Source organism: Enoplosus armatus, chromosome 23 (assembly GCF_043641665.1).
Source record: "Enoplosus armatus isolate fEnoArm2 chromosome 23, fEnoArm2.hap1, whole genome shotgun sequence".
Lineage (NCBI taxonomy): Eukaryota > Metazoa > Chordata > Actinopteri > Centrarchiformes > Enoplosidae > Enoplosus > Enoplosus armatus.
The window spans coordinates 4,341,429-4,369,083 of record NC_092202.1 but is presented as its reverse complement, the minus strand read 5'-3'; the positions used below and the strand labels follow the sequence as shown (position 1 = coordinate 4,369,083).

The 27,655-nt window shown below is 40.4% G+C and overlaps 4 protein-coding genes across 6 annotated transcripts; 3 read left to right on the top strand and 1 right to left on the bottom strand.

Annotated features, from left to right (window-relative positions):
• The first annotated feature begins 10 nt into the window (after positions 1-10).
• Positions 11-3,802, top strand: LOC139305850 (C-type mannose receptor 2-like). Its single transcript, XM_070929803.1, has 5 exons — positions 11-67; positions 1,163-1,203; positions 1,434-1,805; positions 2,239-2,568; positions 3,064-3,802. Exons 2-5 carry the CDS (start codon positions 1,170-1,172, stop codon positions 3,408-3,410), a joined length of 1,083 nt encoding a protein of 360 aa, XP_070785904.1. The 5' UTR covers positions 11-67; positions 1,163-1,169; the 3' UTR covers positions 3,411-3,802.
• A 3,214-nt stretch (positions 3,803-7,016) lies between these two features.
• LOC139305833 (protein mono-ADP-ribosyltransferase PARP14-like) lies at positions 7,017-17,654 on the top strand. 3 transcript variants are annotated; one of them, XM_070929785.1, is made up of 16 exons: positions 7,017-7,191; positions 8,054-8,187; positions 8,383-10,497; positions 10,680-10,916; positions 11,029-11,253; positions 11,550-11,616; positions 12,155-12,301; positions 12,449-12,508; positions 13,063-13,239; positions 13,676-13,814; positions 13,946-14,001; positions 14,204-14,923; positions 15,010-15,143; positions 15,241-15,418; positions 16,643-16,686; positions 16,724-16,860. In XM_070929785.1, exons 1-16 carry the CDS (start codon positions 7,017-7,019, stop codon positions 16,727-16,729), a joined length of 4,614 nt encoding a protein of 1,537 aa, XP_070785886.1. In that variant the 3' UTR covers positions 16,730-16,860. The 3 variants fall into 3 exon arrangements, with proteins under 3 accessions (XP_070785886.1, XP_070785885.1, XP_070785884.1); XM_070929784.1 differs by having other exon boundaries at positions 12,179-12,301; positions 16,643-17,654; XM_070929783.1 differs by having other exon boundaries at positions 16,643-17,654.
• Positions 17,655-19,887: 2,233 nt separating this feature from the next.
• Positions 19,888-23,593, top strand: LOC139305838 (kelch-like protein 33). The gene is made up of 4 exons (XM_070929791.1): positions 19,888-20,713; positions 20,810-21,758; positions 21,867-22,037; positions 23,074-23,593. Exons 1-4 carry the CDS (start codon positions 19,888-19,890, stop codon positions 23,591-23,593), a joined length of 2,466 nt encoding a protein of 821 aa, XP_070785892.1.
• Positions 23,594-24,036: 443 nt separating this feature from the next.
• LOC139305846 (fibrinogen- and Ig-binding protein-like) lies at positions 24,037-27,195 on the bottom strand. Its single transcript, XM_070929800.1, has 5 exons — positions 26,459-27,195; positions 26,160-26,318; positions 25,910-25,996; positions 25,653-25,787; positions 24,037-24,505 (listed from the first exon to the last, which is right to left on the bottom strand). The coding sequence occupies exons 1-5, from the start codon at positions 27,141-27,143 to the stop codon at positions 24,237-24,239; spliced, it is 1,335 nt and encodes a 444-aa protein (XP_070785901.1). The 5' UTR covers positions 27,144-27,195; the 3' UTR covers positions 24,037-24,236.
• Between the last annotated feature and the right edge of the window lie 460 nt (positions 27,196-27,655).

Here is a 27,655-nt window from a genome sequence, read left to right as displayed (position 1 = left end):
AGCAGTCTTCATCAGCGCATGAGGAGAGACACCAGAGTGAAGCCGCTGAGAGAAGGACTCAGAAGATGTAAGTTATAATTCTGTTGTGTGATTTTGATATGTTGTTTATTATCATATTATTATTGTCCTTCTTCAGTATGTATTTCACATAATCTAAAATCAAATCATATTGAAAACGTGTCTTGTCTATTTGCCAAACTTACAATTAACAAATAATTTGTAACAAGACTTGTGCTCACAGCTTCTAGCGGACTACCTCTTGCCCTGGGTCCCCTCTCAGGTTCAGGCTTTTGGAGCTTTTTGGTGATAGATGCAGCCTGCTCTGCAGACATTACTCAGGGCTGTAAAAACACCACCTAGCACCTTCTGCATGATAAATGTTAAATCTGTATGTTGTTCGATTGTTGTCTATGTGTTATTCTAATAAAAAGACACAAGAAGTTTGAGCAATCAAAATTAGGGCAAAAAAAGACATGCAATTTACTTTTACTTTTACTATTTTTGTGGGTTTCGTGGTGTGGACACAGCTGATCTGAGTCTTAGGTCTCCAATGACACTAAATGTAATTTTCAGTACGGTTCTCTTCTTCTAAACTCGTTTATAGAAGGCTTATAGAAGGCACAATGAACAATGTAAGTATGTGTTATTCTCTAGGTTATATTAATTTCTGGTTAAATTATCCATAACTTCATTGTGTCGCCCCCACTCTTGACACATAATATATTTTTAATAGTAGCAGTATATCGTAAGGTGGAGGGAAAATAACACAAATGATGATAGTTCCTGCAAAATCAGAACATTAAAAGTTCATTAAAAGTGCCAGGGTTGTTGTATTGCATGTTACTGTACAGGTGTTTTTGTTATTGGCCCAGCCAGAAGCTGTTCTACATTTTCATGGGCTAAAAAAAGGCATTTCACAGCATGAACCACTGTTAGTGCTGGTTTGAACTTCATTTGCACATTTGCCTCTATTCTGATTCCTTGTTAAACTACTGCATAAGCTCCAGGAGTCAAGGAGGGAGTGGTACAGTTTGTGTTTTTTTTTATTACTTTAACTGGACATACAGCAAGTGTTTAAATATAAATACTTTAAACTGACAGAATTTGTTAAAATCATTGAGTTTGGTCCACTGCACACTAAAATATCAGTATCATCTAACAGAGCAAAGATGCAGTGGAGTCTGTTTCTGCTCATTCTGATGGGTAAGTGGATCATCGTCTACTGTTGCTGTCCTTTCTGTGAGGTAAAATCACTACAGCTAAATCTGGATATACAAAACAGTTTGACTACTCACACTACTTGTGAAATAACTGCACTCAGAGCCCCATTTAAATTAAGGGACATGATGTAAGTAGTTCTCTAAGTGTACTCATGATTTTGGTTTAATAATGAATAAGTGCCAATACTGAACAATATTATTTTCTGTTTTCAGGTCAGTTCTTCACATGTCGCCTGTATGAATACCACGTTATTGAAGAGAGTAAGACCTGGAAGGATGCCCAGACGCACTGCAGAGAGCATCACACTGACCTGGCCACAGTGTATGACGTGACAGACATGACGAGACTCCGTGACTCTACAAAGAATCAAGACGAAGCCTGGATTGGGCTGTACAGCAACCCAGGGGGAGACAACAGGAGGTGGCACTGGTCTCTACCAGGGGTGGAGTTCAAAGATTGGGAGACAGAATGGGGTGAAGAAGAGCCGTATAATGGCCAACCTCTAGAGAACTGTGTGTGGCTCGACAATAAGAAATGGGCTGATGACAAATGTAATAACACAAGAAGATTCATCTGCTACGATGGTGAGAACATGTGGCTAATAAAGCTGTTATGTGTATTCAGCATATCATCCTGTCCAACAGTTGTTTTCTATGTGGACACATAACTCATCTCTTCATATGGAATGAAGTCAAAACTTGGCTGATATGTTTAAAAAGTAATATATCTACAAGTCATTAAATCTTATATAATGAAATTCCACTTGTTTGTCTAAAAAAAATAATTCTAATCCATTATAGGCCTGTTTTTCTTTTTCTTTTATTTTACATGAAATGATCTGATCTATCTAATTATACCACAAACACGTTCATCTAGTAAACATGCGAACCTGCAGTGGAATCATGTTCATTTATCTCACATTACTGTTTCACCCGTTTTAAGTAAGAAAATAGGATTTTATGAGACTAAAGAAAATGTGCATTTCTAACTGTGCATGTTTGTCTGTTTATTCCACAGAAACAAAAAAATTAAATAAAAGCTTCCATTTGATTGACAATCAGATGACCTGGCCAGAGGCTCAGAACTACTGCAGAGAAAATCACAATGATCTGGTCAGTGGACGCAAACAGTTAAAAGACGACGAACTCAAGAATGAAAAGAAGTTCTGGATCGGCCTGTTCAGAGACACCTGGAGGTGGTCAGATGGGAGCAATTTCTCTTTCAGAAACTGGGAGGTATTTGAAGATGAAGAAGACAATAACAACAACAAATGTGCTATGACTGTGTCAAATGGAAAATGGGGCTCTGATGATTGTAATGAGATAAAACCCTTCGTCTGCTATGACGGTGAGTTTAACAAAGGTCTTTCTCAGCTGTTTTCTCCCATAAGAGCAGAACTGGAATCAGTCTGGAAATCTGTCTGAATTTACAGTATTTATAAATTACTGAAGTTACTTATTTCTGCATGTGTGTTGAATTTCTGCCATGAATATACTTTTTTCAAGAGCACAGGATTTCGGTCTGTATTCTTACTTCGAGGATAATAACAGTTTGAATGCCAGTTGGTCATGTCACAGCTACATGTACATAAGCTATTTTTTTTAAACTGTACAGATTATTTAGTTATGTTAGAGACTGTGTTACGACACCGCTAGCTTTAAAATAAAATGTCACATCTGCTTCTTAAGACATTCTTAAGATATTGAAAGATATTTGATATTAGCCCCAAACATACAAGCAGTGATTTAAAGCTATAATTTGTTATATCACTGTTGGAGATTCATGTTGGAGACCAGTGTTCTCAACAATGAACTGACCAAAGCTGCTGGTGTGGTATGACAGATGTCGTGATCCTGATCGAAAAAAACAAGACCTGGGAGGAGGCCTTGACTTACTGCAGAAAGAACCACCGTGACCTGGTCTCCATCACTAACCTAGACCAGCAGAGATGGGTCCAAGAGAAAGCCAAGGAGGCCGACACTACCCACGTCTGGCTGGGCCTGCGCTACACCTGCACTCTGGGTTTCTGGTTCTGGGTCAGTGACGAGGTGGTCCGCCATGAGAACTGGGCTTCAGATGGAGAGAAGGACGGCTGTGGCATGTCTGCAGCCATGGACACAGGAGGACAACATAAGTGGTTCAAAAAGGCTGAAACTGAGCAGTTTAATTTCATCTGTTCTAAGCGTTGAAGCCTTTTTGTTTTTGGTGGTACATTACATTTGATCTGCTCTCTGGGTTTATTCAGTTTGAGACAAATAACTACACCTACACTAAGAAGAAAGTTATCCTGTAAACATGTTTTTCTGTTGTCTAAAATCAGCAACACCTGAATGACTCTCTTGACTGCTGGATGCCAGACACCACAGCCAACAACAAGCAGCGACCATTTGTTATTCCTTTGAGTTGTTGTTGTTTTATTCTTCTCTTAAAGTGTGGACCTTTAATTCATCAAGTTGTCATTTATAGCATATATAATGCCAGACATGTTTTTTCTTTCCCATTTGTGTGCTTTTGGTTTCTGTTGCATATTTTATTTTTAATTGTTGAAAGTTTAGTTAAGATCTGGTGATGGTAATAGCATGTAAAATCATATTTCATCATATTTATCATTGAATTATTTTGCAAACAGATAATTGCTTATTTAATACTGAATAAACTGTTAAACTATGGAGTGGTCCTCTTTTATTTTAACTCATGTGTTTATAGACCTAAAACTGTGGTGGTGTCCATGTGGCCAACTACTGACCTGGGCTCAGTTCCTGCTTATTACATGTAAGTTTCTTCGAGTCCTAACAGACTCACTGATGTTGTCCAGTTCTGCTTTTGTTGTTCTTGCTGCTTCTCTGCCTAAGTGGGTTTGTGGACAGTGTCTCCCCCTGCAGGCTAGATGAAGAACAGCGGTGGAAGAAGTACTCAGATCCTTTACTTAAGAAAAACCACGAATACAAAGTAAGAATAGTCCATTTCAAGTAAAAGTTGTAGTTTTAACTTTTTTAGATACATGTCCAGTGGTTTCCCCTCAGGAGGAGCCTGACCTCGAGGTTAATGCCAGATACATCTGAGGGGGTCGCGAGACGATTAATGGGAGAGAAAAGAAGAAAAAACAAAGTTCTGCTCCACATTTTCTGCTGCTTGTTGGACTTTCAACTCTGTTCCGATAAATTGCTTCTCTCATAACTTTATATGGACTTCTTGTCATCGATGGGTCAGTTCCTGGTCATAAAAACTCCATTTTCATATTCAAATGCTGACATTAAGGTGGCTGTTAGTAGAGCTTGTAATATTTAATTTAGAGCAGTCTGCATCAGCACATCAAGGAGAGACACCAGAGCGAAGAAATCACCAGATGTAAGTTTAAACTTACAACTCACGTTGTGTTTAAAGGTGGACAGTGCAGTTTATAAATATTTATATGTAACTTAGAGCTATTTGGCCTTCAGTACTTGTATTTAACATTTTGTATGTAGAGATTTTATTATGTTATCATTTCATTTTCTAGTTTTTACAAATGGTGGACACAATAACAGAAACGCCTGACAATACAATGCAAACAATTAAAATACACCTATGAATAAAAACAACCTTTGTCGAGCTCTCGGTACAATGTTGAGTTTTTGATGACTCTGCGTCAGACCTGTTTTAAATCGACTCGTAAATCTTCATGACACATCGTGTGAGGTGTTCCTCTTGTTTTGTGCATCACCTTCACATTCTTGACATTAAATTCACATTACGAGCTTCTGTATAGAAATATTCATTCAAGGTTGTTGTATTGCAATATTCTTTAGTCCTGCTTTGACTATGGTTTGTATATTTCCCACCACCCTGTATTCCTCTTCCTTATTAGACTGAACTCTGTATACTGGAGGGAGTGGTGCAGTTTAACCTTGACATACAGTAATGCAGTGTTTAAGTATCTTTGACCCAACAGAGACAAGATGTTAAAATCATTGTGTTCGGTCCACCGCACACTAAAACATCAATTTTAATCTAACAGAGCAAAGATGCAGTGGAGTCTGTTTCTGCTGCTGATGGGTGAGTGGATCATCTTACCAGCTCTACTGCAGTAGTCCTGCTGCCACTTTCAGCTAAAACTACTACAGCTTACTCTGGATTCATAAAACAGCTGATAAGCTCAATGTTATTGTGTAAAATAAGTGGATAAAATGACATAAAGAGGATGCTAGTGTAGAAGTAGTGTGTGTGACCTGGGTACTCATGATATTGATTCAATGAACAGATGCTTGTCGTGCTATCAGCTCCAACACAGCAGTGTCTTCTCTGGTTTTAGGTCAGTGTTCCTTCTTCACATGTCGCCTGTATGAATACCACGTTATTGAAGAGAGTAAGACCTGGAAGGATGCCCAGACGCACTGCAGAGAGCATCACACTGACCTGGCCACAGTGTATGACGTGACAGACATGACGAGACTCCGTGACTCTACAAAGAATCAAGACGAAGCCTGGATTGGGCTGTACAGCAACCCAGGGGGAGACAACAGGAGGTGGCACTGGTCTCTACCAGGGGTGGAGTTCAAAGATTGGGAGACAGAATGGGGTGCAGGAGAGCCGTATAATGGCCAACCTCTAGAGAACTGTGTGTGGCTCAACAATAAGAAATTGACTGATGACGAATGTACTAACGAAAGAAAATTCATCTGCTACGATGGTGAGAACATGTGGCTAATAAAGCTGTTATGTGTATTCAGCATATCATCCTGTCCAACAGTTGTTTTCTATGTGGACACATAACTCATCTCTTCATATGGAATGAAGTCAAAACTTGGCTGATATGTTTAAAAAGTAATATATCTACAAGTCATTAAATCTTATATAATGAAATTCCACTTGTTTGTCTAAAACAAATAATTCTAATCCATTATAGGCCTGTTTTTCTTTTTCTTTTATTTTACATGAAATGATCTGATCTATCTAATTATACCACAAACACGTTCATCTAGTAAACATGTGAACCTGCAGTGGAATCATGTTCATTTATCTCACATTACTGTTTCACCCGTTTTAAGTAAGAAAATAGGATTTTATGAGACTAAAGAAAATGTGCATTTCTAACTGTGCATGTTTGTCTGTTTATTCCACAGAAACAAAAAAATTAAATAAAAGCTTCCATTTGATTGACAAACAGATGACCTGGCCAGAGGCTCAGAACTACTGCAGAGAAAATCACACTGATCTGGTCAGTGGATGCAAACAGTTAAAAGACGACGAACTCAAGAATAAAAAGCAGTTCTGGATCGGCCTGTTCAGAGACACCTGGAGGTGGTCAGATGGGAGCAATTTCTCTTTCAGAAACTGGGAGGTATTTGAAGATGAAGAAGACAATGACAACAAGAAATGTGCTATGACTGTGTTAAATGGAAAATGGGGCTCTGATGATTGTAATGAGACAAAACCCTTCGTCTGCTATGACGGTGAGTTTAACAAAGGTCTTTCTCAGCTGTTTTCTCCCATAAGAGCAGAACTGGAATCAGTCTGGAAATCTGTCTGAATTTACAGTATTTATAAATTACTGAAGTTACTTATTTCTGCACGTGTGTTGAATTTCTGCCATGAATATAGTTGAGATTCCATTTGGCTTTGTTGAAACGTCAAAAGCAGCTGAGGAGTCTGAAGTCCCGGATGTTTGTGTTGGTTACGTCCTCCGTCGATAGCGTGCGCACTTGACAGGAGACGGCGGCTCAGGCGGGCTGCAGCAGCCCCCCCCCCCAGTCCGCCCTTCACTTCTCAGGCCGAAAGTACATATTTCTTCACAGAGCCTGTCAAGTCTTCACACCATGGAGCATGCTTACCGGTATCCTGTCTTCTTCGAGTGTCCCAGTTTGGACGGTGAACAAAGGAAGAGGGTGGAAAACTATTTCCATATTCGCCGCAAATCCGGAGGAGGAGACTGCGGCTCACTGATAAACATGAAGGAGAAAGTTTACAGCATCGCTTTCAAAGAGCGAGACGGTGAGACGCCTGATTTTACATATTTATCTGTTCGTTTCTTAAATGATGTCGTATGATGCTGTTATGTAATTCTGTCTTGTGCTGGTGAAAGTGAAAGTATGTCTGCGCTGAAAAACAGGTTTATCTCATTCGATTATTTCTGCTTTTTTTTTTAATGAAAGAAACCAGTTATACTGCTCGCAGACCCACATCCACACTGTTTGACTGTCTATGTTACTTTTTCACACCCTGTAAACTGTATATCAAGCTGTCTACACTTCGAAACACATCACTTTCACATTGACTTCAGACTGCTCTTCAAATAGCACAAGATGACTCTTAAGACTCCGCGTATTGATACAGTTTTTGATATTTGTGTCTTATATTCTCTCAAAATTAGCTAAGTTTTGAAGTAACAGAAACGCGTCACATGGCAGTCAGCCAACTCTATGATTTCTGGTGTTGTGAGAAATTTCGTAAAACAAAAGGCAACAGCAAAGAAAGAAGATGTCAAAGTCAGTGATAATAACTGTTGAAATGAAAACCTGCGCGCAGACATGTAAAAGGCCCCTTCCTCCATTGGAGCAAGCTAAAGGAAAAACACAACATATTTATTGCGTTGTTTTGTGGTTATTTTGAGTCTCTGAGGTAATCTTGCATCTATTTGTAGTTGTTTTTGTCTCTGTAATTGTTTTGTGTCTCTTCGTAGTTGTTCTTTATATTTATTTTGCATTGCTTTGTGGTTTGTGGTCATTTTATGTCTCTTTGCAGTTGCTTTTCGTCTCTTTGTTTTCGCTTTGTGTGAGGGTGGAGAATGCAGGGGCAACAAAAACTGAAAACTCGTGCTAAGTCCTAATAAGTAATATCACCTTTTCTGTCTCAGCTCAGCAAAGAGTCCTGCAGAGATCTGAACATGTGTTGGAGTTTGCAAGTGGTCCTCTGGTGCTGACTGTGCGAGACAGCCCCGGACCTACAAGCAAGATGTTTAGTCCAAAACTGGACTTAACGTCATCACAGGTCAGTGTGGAAAGTCTCATAAAATAGTATCTCATCTCTCAGTAAATGTTGCACGCTAAACTTGAAAGAACAGAAAGGAAGATATATATCTTAGATTAACCAAATTTATTTGGAGTAAAAAGCAACATTCAATAGTATGTACTGTTTATTTCACACCTCTTACAATGTATATAATGCATTTCTTTCCAAAAGCAGAAACAGCAGTCCATTCCTGCCTCAACTCCTCCACCAGGTGGTGAAGAACATGAACTACGACCTGATACTTACCTCTTACGTTACCTAATGGAGTGTCCCAAGGCTTTGAGAGAACTAGAGGAAGAGCTCTCCTCTGTGGCCTGCTCTGCCCAGCTTTACCCACAGCAGGGGAGGGTTTTAGTTAGGCGCTTAGCTCAACCTGGTGCTGTAGAGGAAGTTAGAAACTGGAAAGCTGAGGTAGACAAAGTTTTTGATGGCTACCTGTGTCACTATGAGGTGGACCCTCACAAAGTTAAAGCTTTGCTTCAGTCCTGCAGCTCCCGTCAGACCACAGATGGGGTGAAGGTGTACAGCGAGGTTGGGATGGCTGTTGCTGTTGGGGAACGTTCTCGGGTGAAAGCCAGGTTGATGGATGTGGAGGACTCGCATGTTAAACGGGGGTCACGTTTAAATGAGAAGTCAACCAGCATTCGTCGACTAGGCGAGGCCAAACTCCGTCTCCTCTGGAAAGAGATTGAGCACAGTCTGGGACGAGCTTTTCCAGGAGTGAAGGTCACGCAGGGAGATGCAGGTCAGTTAGTTTTGGAAGGCTCTGTGGAGGAGATTCTTAAGGCTGGAGATTGGATCTCTGATAAGGAGAATTTGGTGTTAGAAAGGACAGTTTCTGACAAGAGCCCACATTTTTTGGCCTTTCTAAGGAAGGCATACGGAGGTCCAGGGGTGCTTGGTGACTTTTTAGGGGTTGGTGACAAAGTGGAGGTAGAGTTACGAGACACAGAGCTACGTTTCTTCACCCTCTCTGCTGATGAAATGAATGACACAGAGAAAAAAGTGAAAGAAAAATTCAAGGAAGTCAAGATTGATGTTCCTAACTGCTCTACTGTGCCATCTGAGCTTCGGGAAAAGCTTAAGTCCAAGTCAAATGAAATGAACCAAGGGAAATACAGGGCTCAGGTTGTGTTTGGCTCAGACAGCACAGTGTTCTTATTGGGCCACACCAAAGAGGTTGAAGAGCTGAGTGAAGCTGTCACACAGTTTATTTTGGACCAGTCAAACATAGAAGGCAAAGTAATCCTCCCTTTCCCAGAGTTAGTACAACTCTTACCAGAATTGCTGCAACTCCACAAGTTTGACTATTCAGGGATTACCTTCCATCCTTTAACATCTTCCTCTCGGCCCATGGTGGTGCTGGAAGGTCCATCCAGCAAAGTGACTGAGGTCAGGAACAGGCTGGGTCCCTTTCTGGACTCCCTTGTTCAGGGTAGAGTCACCATTGACCTGCCAGGGGCAGTAAGATATTTCAAAAGTCCCCCTGGAAGAGAGAACATTTTAAGTGTTGCTCATTCTCAGAAGTGTCTCGTACAGCTTCAAGAACAGCCTCACACTACTACTGCAAGATTGAGTACAGAAGGCACAACAGTTGCCAGCTACAGCCTTTGTGACGGGCTCCAGGTGCTGGTGTGTCAGGGTGACATCACCAAACAGGAAGCTGATGCCCTGGTGAACGCTGCCAATGAAAATCTGCACCACCATGGTGGTGTTGCTGCAGCACTAAGTAAAGCAGGTGGCCCTGAAGTGCAGAAGGAAAGCAGTGCTTTAGTAAAGCAGACTGGAAAAGTTCATACAGGTGATGTGGTAGTGACCACAGGGGGGAACTTAAACTGCAAGAAACTGCTGCATGCTGTTGGGCCTGTAGGTGGAAAATCAGGTGGCAAAGAAAGGATCTTACTAGAAAAAACTGTCCAGTCTGCTCTGAAATTAGCAGAAATGATGAAGTTCAAGTCCATAGCCATGCCCTGTATCAGCTCAGGTGTGTTTGGTGTTCCTGTCAATGTGTGTTCTGAGGCGATTGTAACTGCTGTTAAAGAGTTTGGCAGTCAGGGAGGGCGAAGTCTGAGCAGAATCATCCTGATTGATAACAGAGAAAAGGTGGTGAGGGCCATGCAGGAAGCATGTGACCGGCTTCTCCAAGAGATCGCTGTGGGAAACGCTAAAAGTGACTTGGGGTTCCAGATGAGTGTTGCTGCCCAAACCACTGCAAGAGGAACTACTGGTGGAGCTCCTAGAGACGGTGTCCATGTAGAGATCATTCAGGGAACCATTGAGACCCAGCAGGTGAGAAACTTTGCTGAGATATTGAAGCTGAGTTAATGTAAATTTGCTACTTGATTCAGGATGTTTCTGAAGCTAATCTGCCGTACCGGTGTCACACAGAGCAGATACTACAGAATCTACTTTAGGGGTAAACATAGTGGTCAGGATCATTTAAGTGTTAACTTGGATGAAATTACTCCTAGGTGGATGGACTGGTATCTCCTATGTTTGGCCATGATCCTCTCTCAACCCGTGTTGGAAAGGCTTTGTCTAACATGGTTGGACCACAGCTGACTGCAAAGTTTCATAAGGAAGCAGAAGGAGCAACACTGCCTGGTGACACAGTCTTGGTGGAGGGCTTGCCTGCACTTCAATCTAAAGGAGTGTTCTTCCTCAACCTTGTTCCCTGGGATAATAACCAACATGGAACTGCAGTCCAGGTGAAATAGGGTGTTCATTACATAGGTCTGCAACCAGGTATGTCTTTACTGTGTTTTGTTTTTCCTACTCCAAAGGGTGCAGTAACCTTGATAATCCTTGAATCTTCTTCAGGTTCTGAGACAGAGTATCAGAAAGATTCTGGCTTCCTGTGTGATCAGAGGCTTTAGTTCAGTTGCTCTCCCTGTGCTTGGGACCGGTGCTGTCTTGCGTTTTCCTCACAGTGTGGCATCCAGGACTATACTGGAGGAGGTCCGTGTATTTGAACAGAACCGGGTCAACACAATATGCTTCCTGGTCCGTATTGTCATCCACTCCAATGACAAAGAATCTTGCAAGGTAAAGAAAATGCAGTACCAGTGCCTTTTAAGAAAAAAGGGAGTACAATAAAATTGACCACATCCTAAAGAGTGAGCCCAGGTTCATTTGTAGGCTATGTCCTTAGTAATCTGTTATGTAAATGCTAATATTATACCCACAAAGATTTTGAAAGTATTTTGAAAATGCAGCATGAAAATAATTGTCTGCAAAAAAGTAAATTAATTACGGTTGGAGTTATTAACCAGTTGAAAATAACAACCAGTTTTTGTTTTGCACGTGGAATTAGACTGTAACTTTTCACTTTGTTACTACAGGCCTTACAGTCTGCCCAGGAAACATTGCATCTCAGAGGATTCATGAACGATGCTAACCCAGACCAAGGTTAATGTGAATATTTTCTTTTCAATATCAAGTTGAGCAAGACTCATTTACTTACTTGTTTCCTCAATCTTTAAGGCTGCAATAATCATTTTAAAGCCACAAGGAGGCAGAAAAACATCAAAGAGGCTCCGAGGCACAGCCACCACCATATTACCACCTTAAGTCATAGTTAGTTATGGCTGACGTGCTAGCAAACTATTACTAATATTACTGTTACTTACACATCAAGCAGATACAGAACATTGGTATTCATTTGGAGGTTTATTTCAGTCTCCTTTTTAACTCTGTTTTGGTCTACACCAATCCTGAGAAAAATACCTGGGTCATGTTCATTTCTTTGTCTGCTGGGCTGGTAGTGTACAGAGGTTGTAAAAATAGCTACCTGCTACTGCTGGAAATTGGGTTGATTAGAGTGGTGAGATTATATCATGCAATAAATACATGTGTGTAAAACCAAAACAAGAAATGTTGTCTTCTCTGTCAGTATAATTTTAGTTAATTTTCTTTGATTGTGTCTTTTTTATTGGCATGACTTCAGCTTCCTTTTACCGCTATGTCTCAGTAACTAATGATGAGGTCACAGCCATGCTGGGTGGAGTCAAGCTTCAGCTGGTCTGCGGTAACATCATTCATGAGAGCACTGATGTCATTGTCAACACAACTGACTTCTCCAACAGCCCATCTGGTATGATTGATGGATTTTCTAAATGTTTTGATTGAATAGACACACACAGGATCACAGCACCTGAGACTGGTGTTATTTTTGAGAGTTTTTAATACATTATATTAACCTTTGGCTCCTACAGTAACTGTGTGTTCACAAACTCCACAGGTGTGTCCAAAGCCATTCAGACTGCAGCAGGGTCCACTGTCCAAGCACAGTTAGCACAAGGTAAGCCTTAAGAGTGGACAGAAAAATACTGTAAAAATACTTGTTAGAAGTTTTGGTGTGCACATTACTCTCTTTGCTATATGAAGACAAACAATGCATGTACTGCAACAGGTAAACCTTAAATCTGTCAAAGAGCATTTTTGTCCACCTATTTTTATGCATATTTTCAATTGGCAGTTAAAAAAACCTCAGTGGAAATACCAGAAACTCACAAAAAAATTTAAATGTTGCTCAAAAGTTTTTATGCTTGGCTAAGGTGGAAACTATACTAGATGGAGACTATAATGTTCCTCTAATTAATGCATGAGATAATCATAAATGCCATATTTCCATCATGTTTTCTACATTGTTTTTCATTATTTGAGATTTGAGATGAGCCCAACTAATATTCACATAACAGTAGTGGATGGAAACGTGCAATAATCCATATTTTCTTCATTTGATATTCAGATACTTGGGGTAACATTTTTACTACATTTGAATGGAAACTGTACTTAAGTCACGTTCTCTTCTCCAGCTCACACATTTTCACCACCCAGCTTTTTATTTTTCAGCGGGTGTTCCAGCAGACTACATGTGCACCACAGGACCCGGGTTGCTTGGCTGTAGGGAAATCATTCATGCTAGTTTTAAGCGTGACCCTCAGATAATTCGGAAGAATTGCAAGAAGATACTGAAGCAGTGTGAGAGCAAAGGCTACTACTCAGCAGCCTTCCCAGCTATCAATACTGGTATGTGCTGTGTACATATGGACGTGCGTGTGTGTTATGTGTATTTGTGCATTATGGTCAACGCCAAATTTGTCACCCAAATGTAGTAAGAATTTCTAATTTCTAATCTAACTTTAATAAACAACCTCATGTGTAAATAAATATAATAACACATGACAACAAGTAAAAGTAAAAATTAGGTAGAAATTAGCAGTAGATCCATAAATCTATGCAAAAATTTATTTGGCCTTTAGTAGTGCACCATATTAAATTTTATTTATACATAGGATCTTACATGATAAATAAGAAAATACACTGATAGCAATTTGACACATAAAAATAAAATAATGGCACGTAGTGAAAAGGAACAAAATAAAGGTCACAACCAGTCACTGCAGCAACGTAAATGGCATCATCACCATTTACATTCACAAACATTGTCTTTATATCCCATCAGGTGTGGCTGGTATGGACCCTGTCACAGCTTGTAAAGCCATGCTGGATGGCATGGCCTCAGCTATTACGGACTTGAAACCAAATTCCCTCTCACTCATCCGCATTGTCATCCTGCAACAACCGGTCTTCCAGGCATTCAGGTCAGAAATTAATCTTATTCATATAGCAACAAACAATAGAACGCAAAGTTATCGTTTCAGCATGGGTTGCATTGTTTGGCCAGTCAGAATAGCTTGTTTTAAACTTCCTGTCCTGTAATATGTTTATACAGATCAGTGCTGGAGATCCGCTTTGGACAAACAGCCACTCGCAGCCTCAACCTGAGAGGTTTGTTTTCACTTATAATGCTTGAAGATTTTGTACTTTGTGCCCAGTTATTATCAAGTCATATTTACCAGGAAGTCATTTTAAAATGGGCTAAACATGTCACACAAGAAGACTCTTGGTTATTGGGGCTCAAATAATTGATGTAATGAGGTGTCACATCCACGTTTGTTTGCTCTTGTTTGCGCTTTTTTATTTTTTGTAGAAAAAGCTAAACAAAAGCTCAAGAAGTGGCAAGACAAGTATTCAAGAACCTCCAAAACTTCAGCACCTCAAGGCAAAACCTTCATCTCCATAAAGCCACCGCCAGCTGTGATAAGTGTGATTAGTTGTGGTCCAGACACCATTAGGACCATCAAGACAGATTTGGAGGGGATCCTGCAGAAGCAGCTGGTAGAGAGAGAGGTGGATGTGGATCATTTTTCCAGGTTTGATGTCATGGAGCTGGAGGCAGTGCAGGCAAAAGTCAAAGTCTCCGAAATAAGCCTTGAGTACAAGAGAAGTCAAAGTTCTGAAGGTGTGAATGGCAACAGAGCAGGAAACACAGCTCGAGCTGAAGCTAGAGATCGGTCAGGGTCAGGAGAAGAGATCTATGTGCTGAAAGGCCTAAAAGAGGACGTTTTGGGCGTCATTGAGCTTGTAAACAGAGCAATCCAAAAAGCACTTTGCGAAGACCTCCAAGATAAAGAAGAAGCCATGCTGGCTCTTACTGTCCAGTGGTCGATTCAGGATGTAAATGGAGCCTGGAACGAGCTGAGCCTGCATGACAACTACGTGCTGGAGGAGGCTCACGTGAAGAAACAAGTGTCTGTAGATATGACGGCACTAGACAGCTTGTTGGTGAAAGTAAACCTGAAAGCACAAGAAGCCACAGATTGGCAAACAGGCATCACATACAAAGTGAAAAGGAGCGAGTCTGAAACAAGTATGTCACATTTTGTAGTTTCTACTTTTTCCTTCTACTTTTATATTTAGCTTTTCTAAAACTACAACATGTGACTTCTACTTTAGCAATAGAGTTGCCAACACAATGGGAACCTATGCACGGAGAAGTCTTTAAAAAGGTTGAGCTGCAACCTAACTCACCAGAGTACCAAATCGTAGCCCAGGATTTCCTCAAAACAGCTAAATACAACATTCGCAAAGTGAGTATGCTAACACAAAAACACACGTTTCTCGCTTTTAAGCATTAAAAACCTGCTGTACAGAATAGGTAAGTGATTCATTGTTTTCTGGTCTCAGATTGAGCGTGTGCAAAACTTCTACCTGTGGCATGCCTATGCTGTGTGTAGGCAGCGTATACTTTCCAAGAATGGTTCGGCAGCCCTAGGGGAGAAGTCTCTCTACCATGGCACATCAGCAGAGTCATGCAACTGCATTGAAAGGGACAGATTTGACAGGAGCTTCGCAGGAGCACATGGTAAGGAATTCTGTCACATGTTGTTATATTTAATCCAAAATTGAATAGTCATGAATAAATAAGCAAAAATCTAAATATGAGTTAGGAACATTACATCTTTAGGTAAAAGTTTATCAGTCAAAAACCTAGCCAATCACCTTCATCTGGACTGTGTGGGTGTGGTTTGATCAGATTTAATTCTCAGTGGCCTGACAACAACTCATAACTTTCATCACATTTTGATTCAAATGGTGATAAATCCTGACTGGTGGAAGTCACATTGTGGAAGTCACAACTGTGCACCACCATCCACTTCAAACTAGTGCGGAAAAATAGATAAAAACACAAATATACAAATGTCTAATTTGAAAATTGAATAATAACTTTGACCCTGTCATTCATAGTAAGAAGCTGATTGAGAAAAAAGGGCCTTTAAAATGTACTGTAAAGTGCTGCAAACAGAATTAGGTATGTTTGCACAGGCATTACACCTGGCTTCTTTACTGACCCCAATTACATGTGTAGCTAGCCTTTTTTCTTCTCTTTCCAGATCATAAGTAGAGTATAGTACACCCTCTGTCTCTTTGCCTTGCAGCACCATACTTGACAGCAACAAAATCTAAAGACCCACTGATGGACCCCTGCATGCTAAGGGCCAACCCTAAACTGCAGAAACTCAAAAACTGATTCTGAAACTATAGAGATGTACTTCCCCAGGAAAAACCCCATATCTGTTGGTTAGAGTGACTAAGAGTTGGTTAAGTGACTATCAATCACAAGTGGTTATTGTGATTGATTATTAAAACTGCCCTAATACTGAATGCAGAGTATTGACACTTTGATTTCTAGGTTTTGTGCTTAAAAGTACATCCTGTTGTTGTTTTTGCTCGACACTGTGCAAATGAAAATGAAACAGTATTTGCAGTTTCATATGACGAATTCAAAATACCATGTTGTCTAACCTGTTCAAGTGGCATTTTAGGAACTTTGTTTGCTTTCTTGCCAATAGTTAGATGAGAAGATTGATACCGCAGCAGTAACAAAATCTGCCTTCCAGCACATCTAAAGCTCATTAAGAAACAGGTTATATCTCATTTGTTTAATCCATTCAAAACCAAAGTGTAAAAACAACACTTTGTGGTTTGTCGTCTACCTTTCTGCAAGAAAAGAAAATGAACAAATTTCCCAAAATGTTGAACGGTTCCTTTAAGTTGATGTGTCTTTTCTGATGTAATTCTATCACAGCTGCGAGGTATGGAAAGGGAGTTTACTTCGCAGTCGATGCACAGTATTCAGCCAGGAGTTTTTCCCCTGCAGACGTGTCAGGCCTGAAGCGGATGTATGTTGCTCGTGTCCTGACCGGCCGTTACACAGTCGGTAATTCTTCCATGAAAGCCGCCCCTCCTCGAGGCTCAGACCCCACTGACTGCTTCGACAGTTTGGTGAACAACCAGCAGCAGCCCTCCATGTTTGTTATCTTCCACGATGACCAGGCTTACCCAGAATACCTCATCACCTTCAACTGAGGAAAACTGAGAAAAGTCATGGCTCAATACTGTACAGTGGTGTCACAATAATCCTTGTTAAATACTACAAAACTGAGTGACACCTTAGAATGTGCCTTAAAGTTATACTTTCAGTTAATGTTTTTTTCCTTAGCTGATTTTGAGCAGTGTTACATACATTATAAGCACTTTATAGTGTAAGAAAAACAACCTTATGTTGTGACAAATAGACAAGATTTCATCTCAGTTGAAGCACAGATTTTGAAGAAGACGTAGTGAATTAAAACATTCACCAACTGTATTGAACAGTTGTACACTTGTATTGAAGGATCAAGCTGTACCACAAAGACACACCTTTAAATTATACTTTTCTCTTTTGGAAATCCTTTTTTTTTTACATAAGTCTTGTGATATAAAACCTGAAAATTATATTTGATATCTTCCGAAGCTGAAAGCAGTACGTGCAGTACAGTAAAATGTTGTGTTAGCGTAATGTAACTCCTGTTAAGCGGTGTGCCATAACTTTAACTTGGCAAAGGTTGTTCTTTAGGGGTTATTGTATTTTCATTTATTAAATCTTATTGATTAATAGTCTTTTCTATAGAACAATTTCTTTTGTTTAAAAATTATTTGATTTCAAGTATGAAGGCCATGATAGAGCAAGATATTTTCAAGTCCAGTTCTAAGTTTATATATTTAGCAATATTTTACAATGTAAATAAAAGCTATAATAAAATTATTTGTGAATGAGATCATGACTTCTGTGGTGCATTATGATTTTATAAGAATAGGAAATATAGGAAAATATGGAAAAAGTATAGGAAAATGGTGGTGATCATATGAAGAAGTACAGAATATACACGCACACCATTTGTAACAATAGAAATACGTTGTTAGGGCACATTTTGTCATCTTTCAGACATTATTAAAAGTTGAAAGTTGAAATCACAACATTTCCATACACTACACACAGGGAAAAGAAAAAATCCACTGAATGAGGAGTACTTATTTATATTATCACTGATCCTCTGATCAGGCCAAAGACAAACATTGTGAACATTGATATTGTCTCCAACTTGTAGCAGCGCGATAGAGCTGTTAGATCCTGAGGAGGGGTGATTTTGACTAAAATCACACCATGACACTATCTGGTTTCCATCTTGGTGCACTCAGAACACTTTCATAGGTGGTGTGTTTGTAGTAAGGTGGCAGAGAAAGTTTAAAAGAGGTTCATGGAACAGCGGAAGAGGAACACTGAATATTGACCTGTGTCTTGGCTGTAATGTCCTCCAATGTTGGACAGAACTTGTCTGTACGCCAGAGGGTAGAGAACATTTACAGGACCTATTGGGTGTGCAGCAGAAAATGCAACCTGAGGCTGTCCTGAAAGATAAATAAATATATAATTATTATTATACTTTCGTTGCTTTTGTTATTAGGTTATTTCAATCTTCAGAGCCCCCAGCTCCTTCAGCACTGTGTAAATGGGTGGGTCACAGCTTGGCGTTTCCAGCCCTTGGTTGATAGCATCCTTCTCTATCGAGGTGTCTACCAGGTCTTCATGTGTCAGCTCAGTGATCTGGGTCTGACTGCCCTCATCTCCAGCCTGACATTCAGATAGACCAGCAAGCAAACACACAGCCATCATCACTGAGAATCTCTCCATTCTTCAGCTTGGAAGGAATCTCTTAGACTTGTGTCATTTATTGAAATGACTGTTGACTGCCAGTGAGAAGATATGTACTAAATGTATGTTAAGTCCAGGTTAATTATTGTTTGTGTTTCAAGGACACAATGCATAAATCAGCCACTTCAGATAAGCTAATAAACTTTGGCCTGTCTTGAAGTTGTTTGTTGTTTAGGATTTTTTATTGAATTTTTCCCTGTTGGTCTTGATAAGCAAAAAAGTGCATGCCAAGACACTAGCCAGGTTTCCATCCAAATGTTGGACAAATCTTTACGTTTTTATGTTTTTCAAAAAGCCAGATTGAGTTTTAGAAATAATATTTACAATGCCTTGATTCAATCTATTGGATAATGTGTGTGCAAGAATCTACATTCAGAAGTGTGATTGGTCTGAGATGTGAACAGCAAATTGATCATGCTGACACGAATTCGTTGGATTAGTAATTGTAACACCATTATAAGTAAAGTGTAGGTAGAAATACAAAGAACAAATTAAGCTTTGCTGCTGGCATGAAGTTTGCATGGTGATCCCTGGCCAGAGTGATGGAGGAGGGAGAATTATTGAGGGAAAAGTAGTGAAGAAGGGATGAAACAAAATATCTAAGTTTGAATCTTTTGTTATAAAATACCAGATACTTGGTTGTTGTTTTTTTTACCTTAAAAACAAAACATACTCTAAAATGAGCTCATCATAGTTAATTTATCACTCAGAATTGTGCATCTGACATTTGACTTAAAATTTAATGATGTCGTTACTTTCTTCATATCATTTTATGAAAAGACTACTTTTATGATTAGTATCAAATAATACACATCAATGACTAGGAAGCCCATGTTAATTATTTTTATGTGTGGTTTCAGTATATGAAAAGTTTTGCGGAAATAATCATTAACAGAAAGTACAACATAAACATTATGTTATTGTAAATAAACTTAAGCCAGTTTCCTTCTGGCTCCTTGACAGTTGTTTATTCAGTCAAGGTCAAAGTTAAACTAGGTGGGTAAGTATTTTACCTGGCTCTTTATTGACCCTCCAATAAAGTCTAACTGAAACACAAGTTCATCTCCATTTCTTTCCTTGATGGCCATTACAATGAAGTGCTTGCCAAGGTTCAGCTGAAACTGAATCTCTCTGACCCAGTAGCTATGAATAGCTGCTTGTTTATGCAGCAAGGAAAGTTGAGTCTGAGAGAGAGAGAGAGGATTTGAGGGGGAGAGAGAGACTTGATGTCCACAGTAATTATAAATACCACAGAAAGAAGTAGTAGTTTAAAGAGAAAGTTGAGCCTACCCACTGACATGGAGTTTACCAGGCGATACTTGCCAATGGAATGGGAAGAGCGATGGAGGAAAGAGAAGGAGAGGCGGAAAAGAGTGATTGAAGAAGGTGGAGAAGGGATAGAACAGGACAACCGCGAGCTGAGGAGGATCATGGCTTACAATGACTCCAGGATGGGGCTGACAACCGGGAGGGGTAAGAAAGAGGCGTCAGAGGTCAGGGTGAGTGGTACTAGTCAGGAGGGAATTGGGGAGCATATGAACGAGGAAGCATTTGAGGATGAAGGACCTGGTGATAATGTCCACACATATCACAGTGAAACCTATCCTGAAGAGGTATTCATGGCCCTGAAGGAATTCTGGGATTCATCTCTTCTCACAGATCTGACTCTGACCGCTGATAATGAGATCAGCTTTGACGTGCACTCCCCTATCCTTGCTGCTGTCAGCTCCTTCATCCGAGACAGACTGAGGGTTGAAAGTGGAGAACGATCAGACAATGACAAGGATGTAAAAGTCCAAAGGAGGTCAGTGTCTCTGGGTCCTGAGGTTGATCACGTTGGGCTACAGGCAGTTGTGGAGTTTGCCTACACTGGAGCTGTGTTGTCTTTGAACAAAGACAACATGGGCCCAATTAAGGCTGCGGCTCAAGCACTGGGGGTCCCTAGAGTACTTGATCTCTGTAACAAAGAGGCAAGGATGAAGGAAGTTGGAAGTCCTAAGAAGGAAGACCGAAAGATCTCTGCTCTAGAACAGATGAAGATTACTCTTCAGTCCATTAAACAGTTGTGGGCAGAGAGAGTGGGCTGTGATGTGATTTTGGATGTGGACGGGGCTTTATTCCATGGTTAGTAGATAGTATGACTTATGACTGCAATCTTGAGGCATCTTGTTGATGATTGTTTCATAGTGGTCAAAGTTTGAACTCTTCTTTTGTCTCCAGTCCACAGAGTTATCCTGGCGGCAAGCAGTGATTACTTTCGTGGCATGTTTACCTGCGGAATGAGGGAATCCTATCAGACCTGTGTTTCCCTTCCCTTCCTGTTAGCTTCTGAGTTAGAGGCTCTGATTAGCTGCTCCTACAGTGGGACCCTTCAACTTAGTTGGGACTGTGTCTTCGAGATCACCTGCATGGCCCTCCAGCTTCAGTTCCAGCCTGCCCTTTCGCTTTGCCTTGACTTTATGCGACAGGAAATGGAGGCAAGCTCCTGCCTGGATGTGGTGTCTTTTGCTGAAGCCTATGGGCTATCAGAGCTCCTTGAGGAAGCCAATGACTTTGTACTGAAGAACTTTTGGGAGGTGTCAGCCACAGCAAAGTTTCAGGACCTCCCAGCAGAGAAGCTTCTAGACATCGTCCGCTGTGATGGTCTCTGTGTTCCCTCAGAGTTGGCTGTCTTTCGAGCTGTAATCTTCTGGGTTGAGGCTGATCCTGAGGAGAGATTGGGCCAGGCTGGCGTACTGATGACAGGAGTTCGCTTCCCCCTCATGACCTTTCGAGAGTTCAGGGAGGTCAGGGCCATTAACCTGCGCATGGAGTGCTTCGGAAACAAGGAGGTGGAACTCTATGGTTCAGCACTCAAGGAATTTGGTTTCAGCCTACCAAAAACAGAAGATCAGTGCAGGGTCCGGCATCCCAAAGACGCTCTGGTTCTCGTCGGGGGAGACCAGCTGAACCCAGATGTGGGTCAGCGCATGCCAAGTAGGGAACTGTGGTTCGCAAACACCCTACGCAGTGGTACAGGGTTGGTGAAGGAGATGGAGTGGAGGAGGCTGGGTGAGATGCCAGGCAAGCCAAAGTTCAGGCACGGAGTAGCAGCAATGGTGGGAAGGTTGTACGTCGTTGGAGGATGTCACTTCTACACCAAGGATGACATGATGAAATCTGCTTACAGGTAAAAAAGTGACAGTCAGTAAACAAATATCCTCTTCTCACTTTGAGAAGAAGAAGTGTCGTCTCACCTTTTCCATCTTTACCTTTACCTTCATCGCACACATGCCAGTTATGACCCTGTGCAGGACAGCTGGAAGAGGTTGGCTGACATGCAAGAGTTTAGAAGTAACTTCTCAGTGGTGGTACACGAGGAGCGTCTTTATGCCATCGGTGGAGATAAGGAGATCAACATCAACGTAGACAGTGTCGAGATGTACAACCCAGACAGTGACACCTGGAGGTAAGATGTTATGTTACACTTGAAGCAGACTACTCTGCACAGTATCGATTCTTCAAGGCATAAGTATCGGAGTAAGGTGTATTGATGCCTAGCTTAAGCATGCCCAAGATGACATGTATCAGTGATGTGCCATGCTTTTTGAATAGTAGACATGCTTGTCAATCTGCCACAAAAAGACAGAGCCATAGACAATTTAAAAGTGGTCAGTTTTTTGAAATATAATATAGAACAAAATATCAAGGATGAAAGCTGTGAGTTCACTTTTGACCTTCTCTCCTTCCTCACAAATGCAATACCAAGGGTTGGCCAGCAGATGTCACCATTTTGAATATATCAAACACTTCAACAGAGCACAGTTGCTTCAAAGTGATTCAGTGCCTTGGAAACCTTTGTTTCCTCCAATTTTAAGTAAAATAGCAAATTCCAAAACCTGTTCAATGTTGACATTACATTGCCATACCAAAAATGTCTAATGTCTGACTTAATAATGAGAACTGTGAGAATGTGCCTCCATAAAACCTCTGTAATCACATTTTTGTTATTCTTTGAAGACCTAAAGTTGACAAAAATATACAATCAACCCCCTAACAATGTATTTCCCTAATTCTAGCACTTCTTCCCTTAGATACAGCAATCACTGTTCCAAGTTATTATCATATTTAAGAATAACTTTTAATGAGGACAAGAAGTATTAGATTCTCTTTGGAGCTCCTTCACAAGTTATATACTGGGATTAGAAGCAGCAGATGGATGTCATTTCTCCCACAACAGAACATTTATGGTAGAAATAATGTCAAGAAAAATAAATAAATTATGTGCAAACACTCATCCCATCAGTCAAACTGAAGCCGATTCACTGATACTATTTCTACAAAAACTACTACTACATTCTTATTCTACTTATACAGACAGATATTGAAATTCCTGGCTTTCAAACTGCCCATCCTGTCTAGTTTGGACTGAAAACTCATGGGATACAGATGCTAAATTGATTTGTTTCACCCCTGTCTGATGCCTCTTGTTTAATTTTTCTCAGCTTTGTCCGGTCCCTGGACCAGGCTCTGAGTGGCCATGCTGTCACTGTCATAGATGGAGGAATCTTCATATCTGGAGGTTTCAACTGTAAGTATGTGTGTCTGGTTTCCATGTTCCTGTACCACCCAGAGAGAGGAACCACCTACCTGGCAGACATGACCCATGACCGGGCCCAGCATTGCATGGAGCCCCTGCGAGGCCATCTTTACGTCGCCGGTGGTGTTTGTAACCTGAGGAAGTTTTACACTGATCAACTAGCCTGTGAGGTGTATGATCCTGTGGCCGATTCCTGGACTGCTTTTGCATCACTGCCTATGCCCCATGTGGGTGCAGCCTCAGCCGTCCTGGAGGGTAAGATCTACATACTGGGAGGATACTGCCAGGACGATTACAGTGAGAGCGGACTGGTCCACCGGTTCGATCCCAGCACACAGCGATGGGAGAACATGGGCAAACTTCCTGGGGCTGTTACTGACATACGGGCCTGTCTTCTCCAGCTGCCCCCACACTTCAGACTTTAGTATTTGGTTGGTCAAGATGATCATTTTTAGAGACTGACTGGCATTTAATTTAATTTCAATGTATTATTTGCAAATGTGGTTCAGCTAAAAGTCTGTTGTATTGTCTGAGATGTGGTATAAATTATAGAAATTTAAGTCCAGAATGACTCATCTCTATATGCAGAACCAGAGTGATCATCACTTTGTAAGTACAAGTCATTTTACACACAATTTTAAATAGAATCATAACATAAAAGTTATTGTTTCTTTTGTAAAGACTAGTAGTTGTAGTTGTTTTTATGTCTGATGCATATACAAGTACTCAGCCAAAAAAATACCATTGTAGTTTTTAAACATTTGTTATGAAGAACATAATTTAGTACATATAACATTACATTGTGATATTGTGATACCATACATTATAGCCCTTAAATAATCATATAATGAACAATAAAACATGAAAATCATGTAAGAAACTTCAGTGAGACCATTTATTTAATCATGTACATAATACATTCTTGCTTTCTTTTGGGAGGGGGGGGGTTCAACAAGGTATCTTAATAAGTGAAAGCATTCTCTACATAATTACACTTTACAATAAAAAGAAAATGAGATAGAAAGCATGTGTCCTTGGCATCTTGTTCACATTCTTGACCCCACAAATTTACGATGTAGGGAAGAGGAGAAACCCACTGAAGACACTTGAATGTACTTTTCCACCTTTCCACAGGATGATGTTGACGGTGTCTCTGACATTCAGTTCAAGATTTACTGAGTTGCTGGTGGTGTCGCTGGCATCTGGTCCTGTGAATTCCCAGGTGCTCACTTGTATATGTCCATTCTTCACCAGGATGGCACCAGAAGTGTGGCTGTTGTAGCCAAAAGTCATGAATGAAAAGTGGTAAACTCCTTTCAGTTGAGCAGTGAAGATGCCTGGAAAAGAGGAAAATGCAATGACTTTATATGCATTTGCTGTCACAGGGTAGAAAAACGTTTTTACATCCTTGCTTTACAGGAGTTTTTGATATATTTGTCACTCAACAGAAACACAACATACAACATAACCATTACCTTCTCCGTGAAAAACAAAGGGTTTAAAGGAATAGTTTGACATTTTGGGAAATGTGATTATTCGCTTTCATGATGAGAGTTGGATGATGTCTTATGTGTTTACGCTAATATGAAGCTAAGGCCAGAAGCCGGTTAGCGTAGCTTAGCACAGCTTTAAGACCGACAACTGGGGGAATTGACTTGCCTACTTCTGTCCAAAAGTAACAACATCCACCTACCAACACATCTAAAGCTCACAGATTAGCACATTAGATGGAATTATTTTGGACAAAGTCAGGCTAGCTGTTTCCCCCTGCATCCAGTCTTTGTGCTAAGCTAAGCTAGCCAGCTGCTGGTTATTATCATGCAGTTACGGGAGTGGTATCTTATCTAACTTTAGCAAGAAAGCAAATAAGTGTATTTCCCAAAATGCCAAATTATTCCTTCAAGGAATAGGGAAAAAGATATCAAGTGAAATACCAAAGTACATGAGCTATTTATTGACCATATTTAAAAAAATGCATGTACTCAGTAAAATGTACAATTTATCAACTTAGCATATGAAGAACTGTTATCTAAAACTGATGATATCATGTCATATATTATATATATTGTGGACTCCAACAGACTTTGCGGACTCCAACAGACTCAATAAACTGATCCGCAAGGCCAGTGACGTTGTTGGGGTGGAGCTGGACTTGCTGACGGTCTCACATCCTCTCCATGATGTACTGGCCAGGCACAAGAGCACCTTCAGTGGGAGGCTCATTCCTCCCAAATGCACAACAGAGCGTCGCAGGAAATCATTCCTGCCTGTGGCCATCAAACTGTTCAACTCCCCCCTCTGAGTGTCACTGACACTCAGAAGAAACAGACTGAAAATCTGGACCTGCTTCTACATATACTACCTCATTATTATTTATTCTTTAAAAATCAGTGCAATACATAAATATATTCATACATATACATTGTTATTGTATGTATTTTTTACTTTTAATTTTCATACATATATTCATACATTTCAACATACCTGTTTTACAGCTGTAAGCGCTGCCAATGTTTGTGAAGATTTTGTTGAAGATCAGAATTTTGCTGGTGTGGGCAGGTCCAGTGAACGCATCACGAGATTCGGTTACAGTTGCAGAAAATGCCACCTTAGCATTGACTAAAGAAAATAAAGCAAACACTGTTACGTTCAGTTGAGAGGTAGAGATAGAAATATCTGGAAATATCTTACATTTATTACCAATTACATGTAGAGTCTGGATATTCTTTCGCTGCCCTTACCTTCTGCTTTAATTCTGTTCACCTCTAGTTTGAGGTTGTTTTGTTCGGTAGCTTTTTCCTCAGTCGACCGCAGTCTGGTTTTTATTCCTACCAACAGAAACATGTCATCATTTGAAAAAGGTAATTTTACATTTCTCCAAATCATTCCACAGAAATGAAAAAGAAAAGCACAGGGAAGGAACACAGTAGCCTAAACAGCCTAATCATTTATTGAGGGAGTAGACTCAGTTAGACTACTAACAATTAGTACCTGCAGTGTCGGTCTTGAGAGTGACAATGTCAGCCTTCTGCCGGTCCACTATAGTGTTTTGTGCTTTCAGGTGTTTGTCAACATTCCTGAATTTGCTGTCAGTTTCTTCCTTAAATTCATCAACTTCAGCTTTTTGTTGATTCAGTTTTGCGCTGAAAGCTTGCAACAAAAATAAAGTCATATCATTATCATTAACATTTTATTCAGGACATTTCACATCCAATGCATGAAAACAATGCTATATTACGCACCTATCAGTTGAGTATTAAATATTTTGATAGTATTTATTTTAAAATTACCTTCACTGTTGTTTTGCATTTTCTCCAGTTTAGCTTCAAGTTCCGTCTTTGTGGCATCCAGTCGGGCTTGGACTTTCACTTCAAGCTCCTGGGCCGTCATGTTAAGGTGGGAAAGTTCATTCTTATACAGATTCAGGAGTCTCTGTGTGTCGTTGAACGCAGCCTCAGTTTCTGTCTCCAGACTCTCAAGCTTGGCTTTTTTTTCCGTCAACTGCCTCTCAGTCGTGACGAGTTTCTTTTCAATCGCGCTGAAGTTTCCACCAACTCTTTCCCTGTGTTTGACCAGTTCTCGAACCTCTCTCTTCAGGCTGCCAAGGTCAACTCTGTGTTTCTCCAGCTGCCTCCTCGTGCCTTTGAACTCCGTCTCAGTTTGTAACTTCATCCTTTCAAGGTCCTTTAGTGCTCTTGAAAGGTTGGTCACTAAGATTTCGAGCGCACTAATGTTGCTGTTTGCAGACTCAAGATGAAGTCTGGTCTTACCTTCCATAGCATCAAGCCTTTCTTCCAGCATCATTTGTTTCTCATTAAGTCTTCTCTGTCTGTCATTAATGTGTAAAATGTTTTTGTAATTTGAGCAATGAGTTGGTGTGTCTTGGTGTGGCTCTGCCTCACACGTACGCGTGTGTGGGAGTTCAGAAGATGGAGCGCCAAATAAAGCTAGAAGGAAAATCACCTTGGAGACCATTTTCAGAGATATGTTCTTTGCTTAACAAAATGACAAACAAAAAAAATGAGGGTTCCTGTGCAAGAACTGGCTAAAAGACAGTGAGTCTTTTGAGGCATCTCCTTTTATATTCAACAGCAGGACAGCCCATTTGTGACAGTCAGGGTGCAGCAAGAGCTGTCTGCAACCTGAATGTCATTTAGGGAATATCCCTCGCCACTCAGAACAAACAACCAGGAAACAACAGCCACATTTTCTCTCTCTTTGATTTTCTTTCCTGTATAGTCTCCTCTTACCCTCCTGACACTTAGAAATGAAGCTGAATCGACATTTTTAACTGCAACTTGTTTTTTTGCCCCTGAACAACAACGGACAACACAATGTCTTGAATCTTGGTTGTTAGAAGCACACATGAGTTAAATAGACACATGCGTGGCTCTATTATATTGTTTGTATTGAAATGAACACAAGTCCTTTTGACAAATTACTCCCTCTGTTTCCTCTTGAAACCCACAAACAAACATAAAACGTAT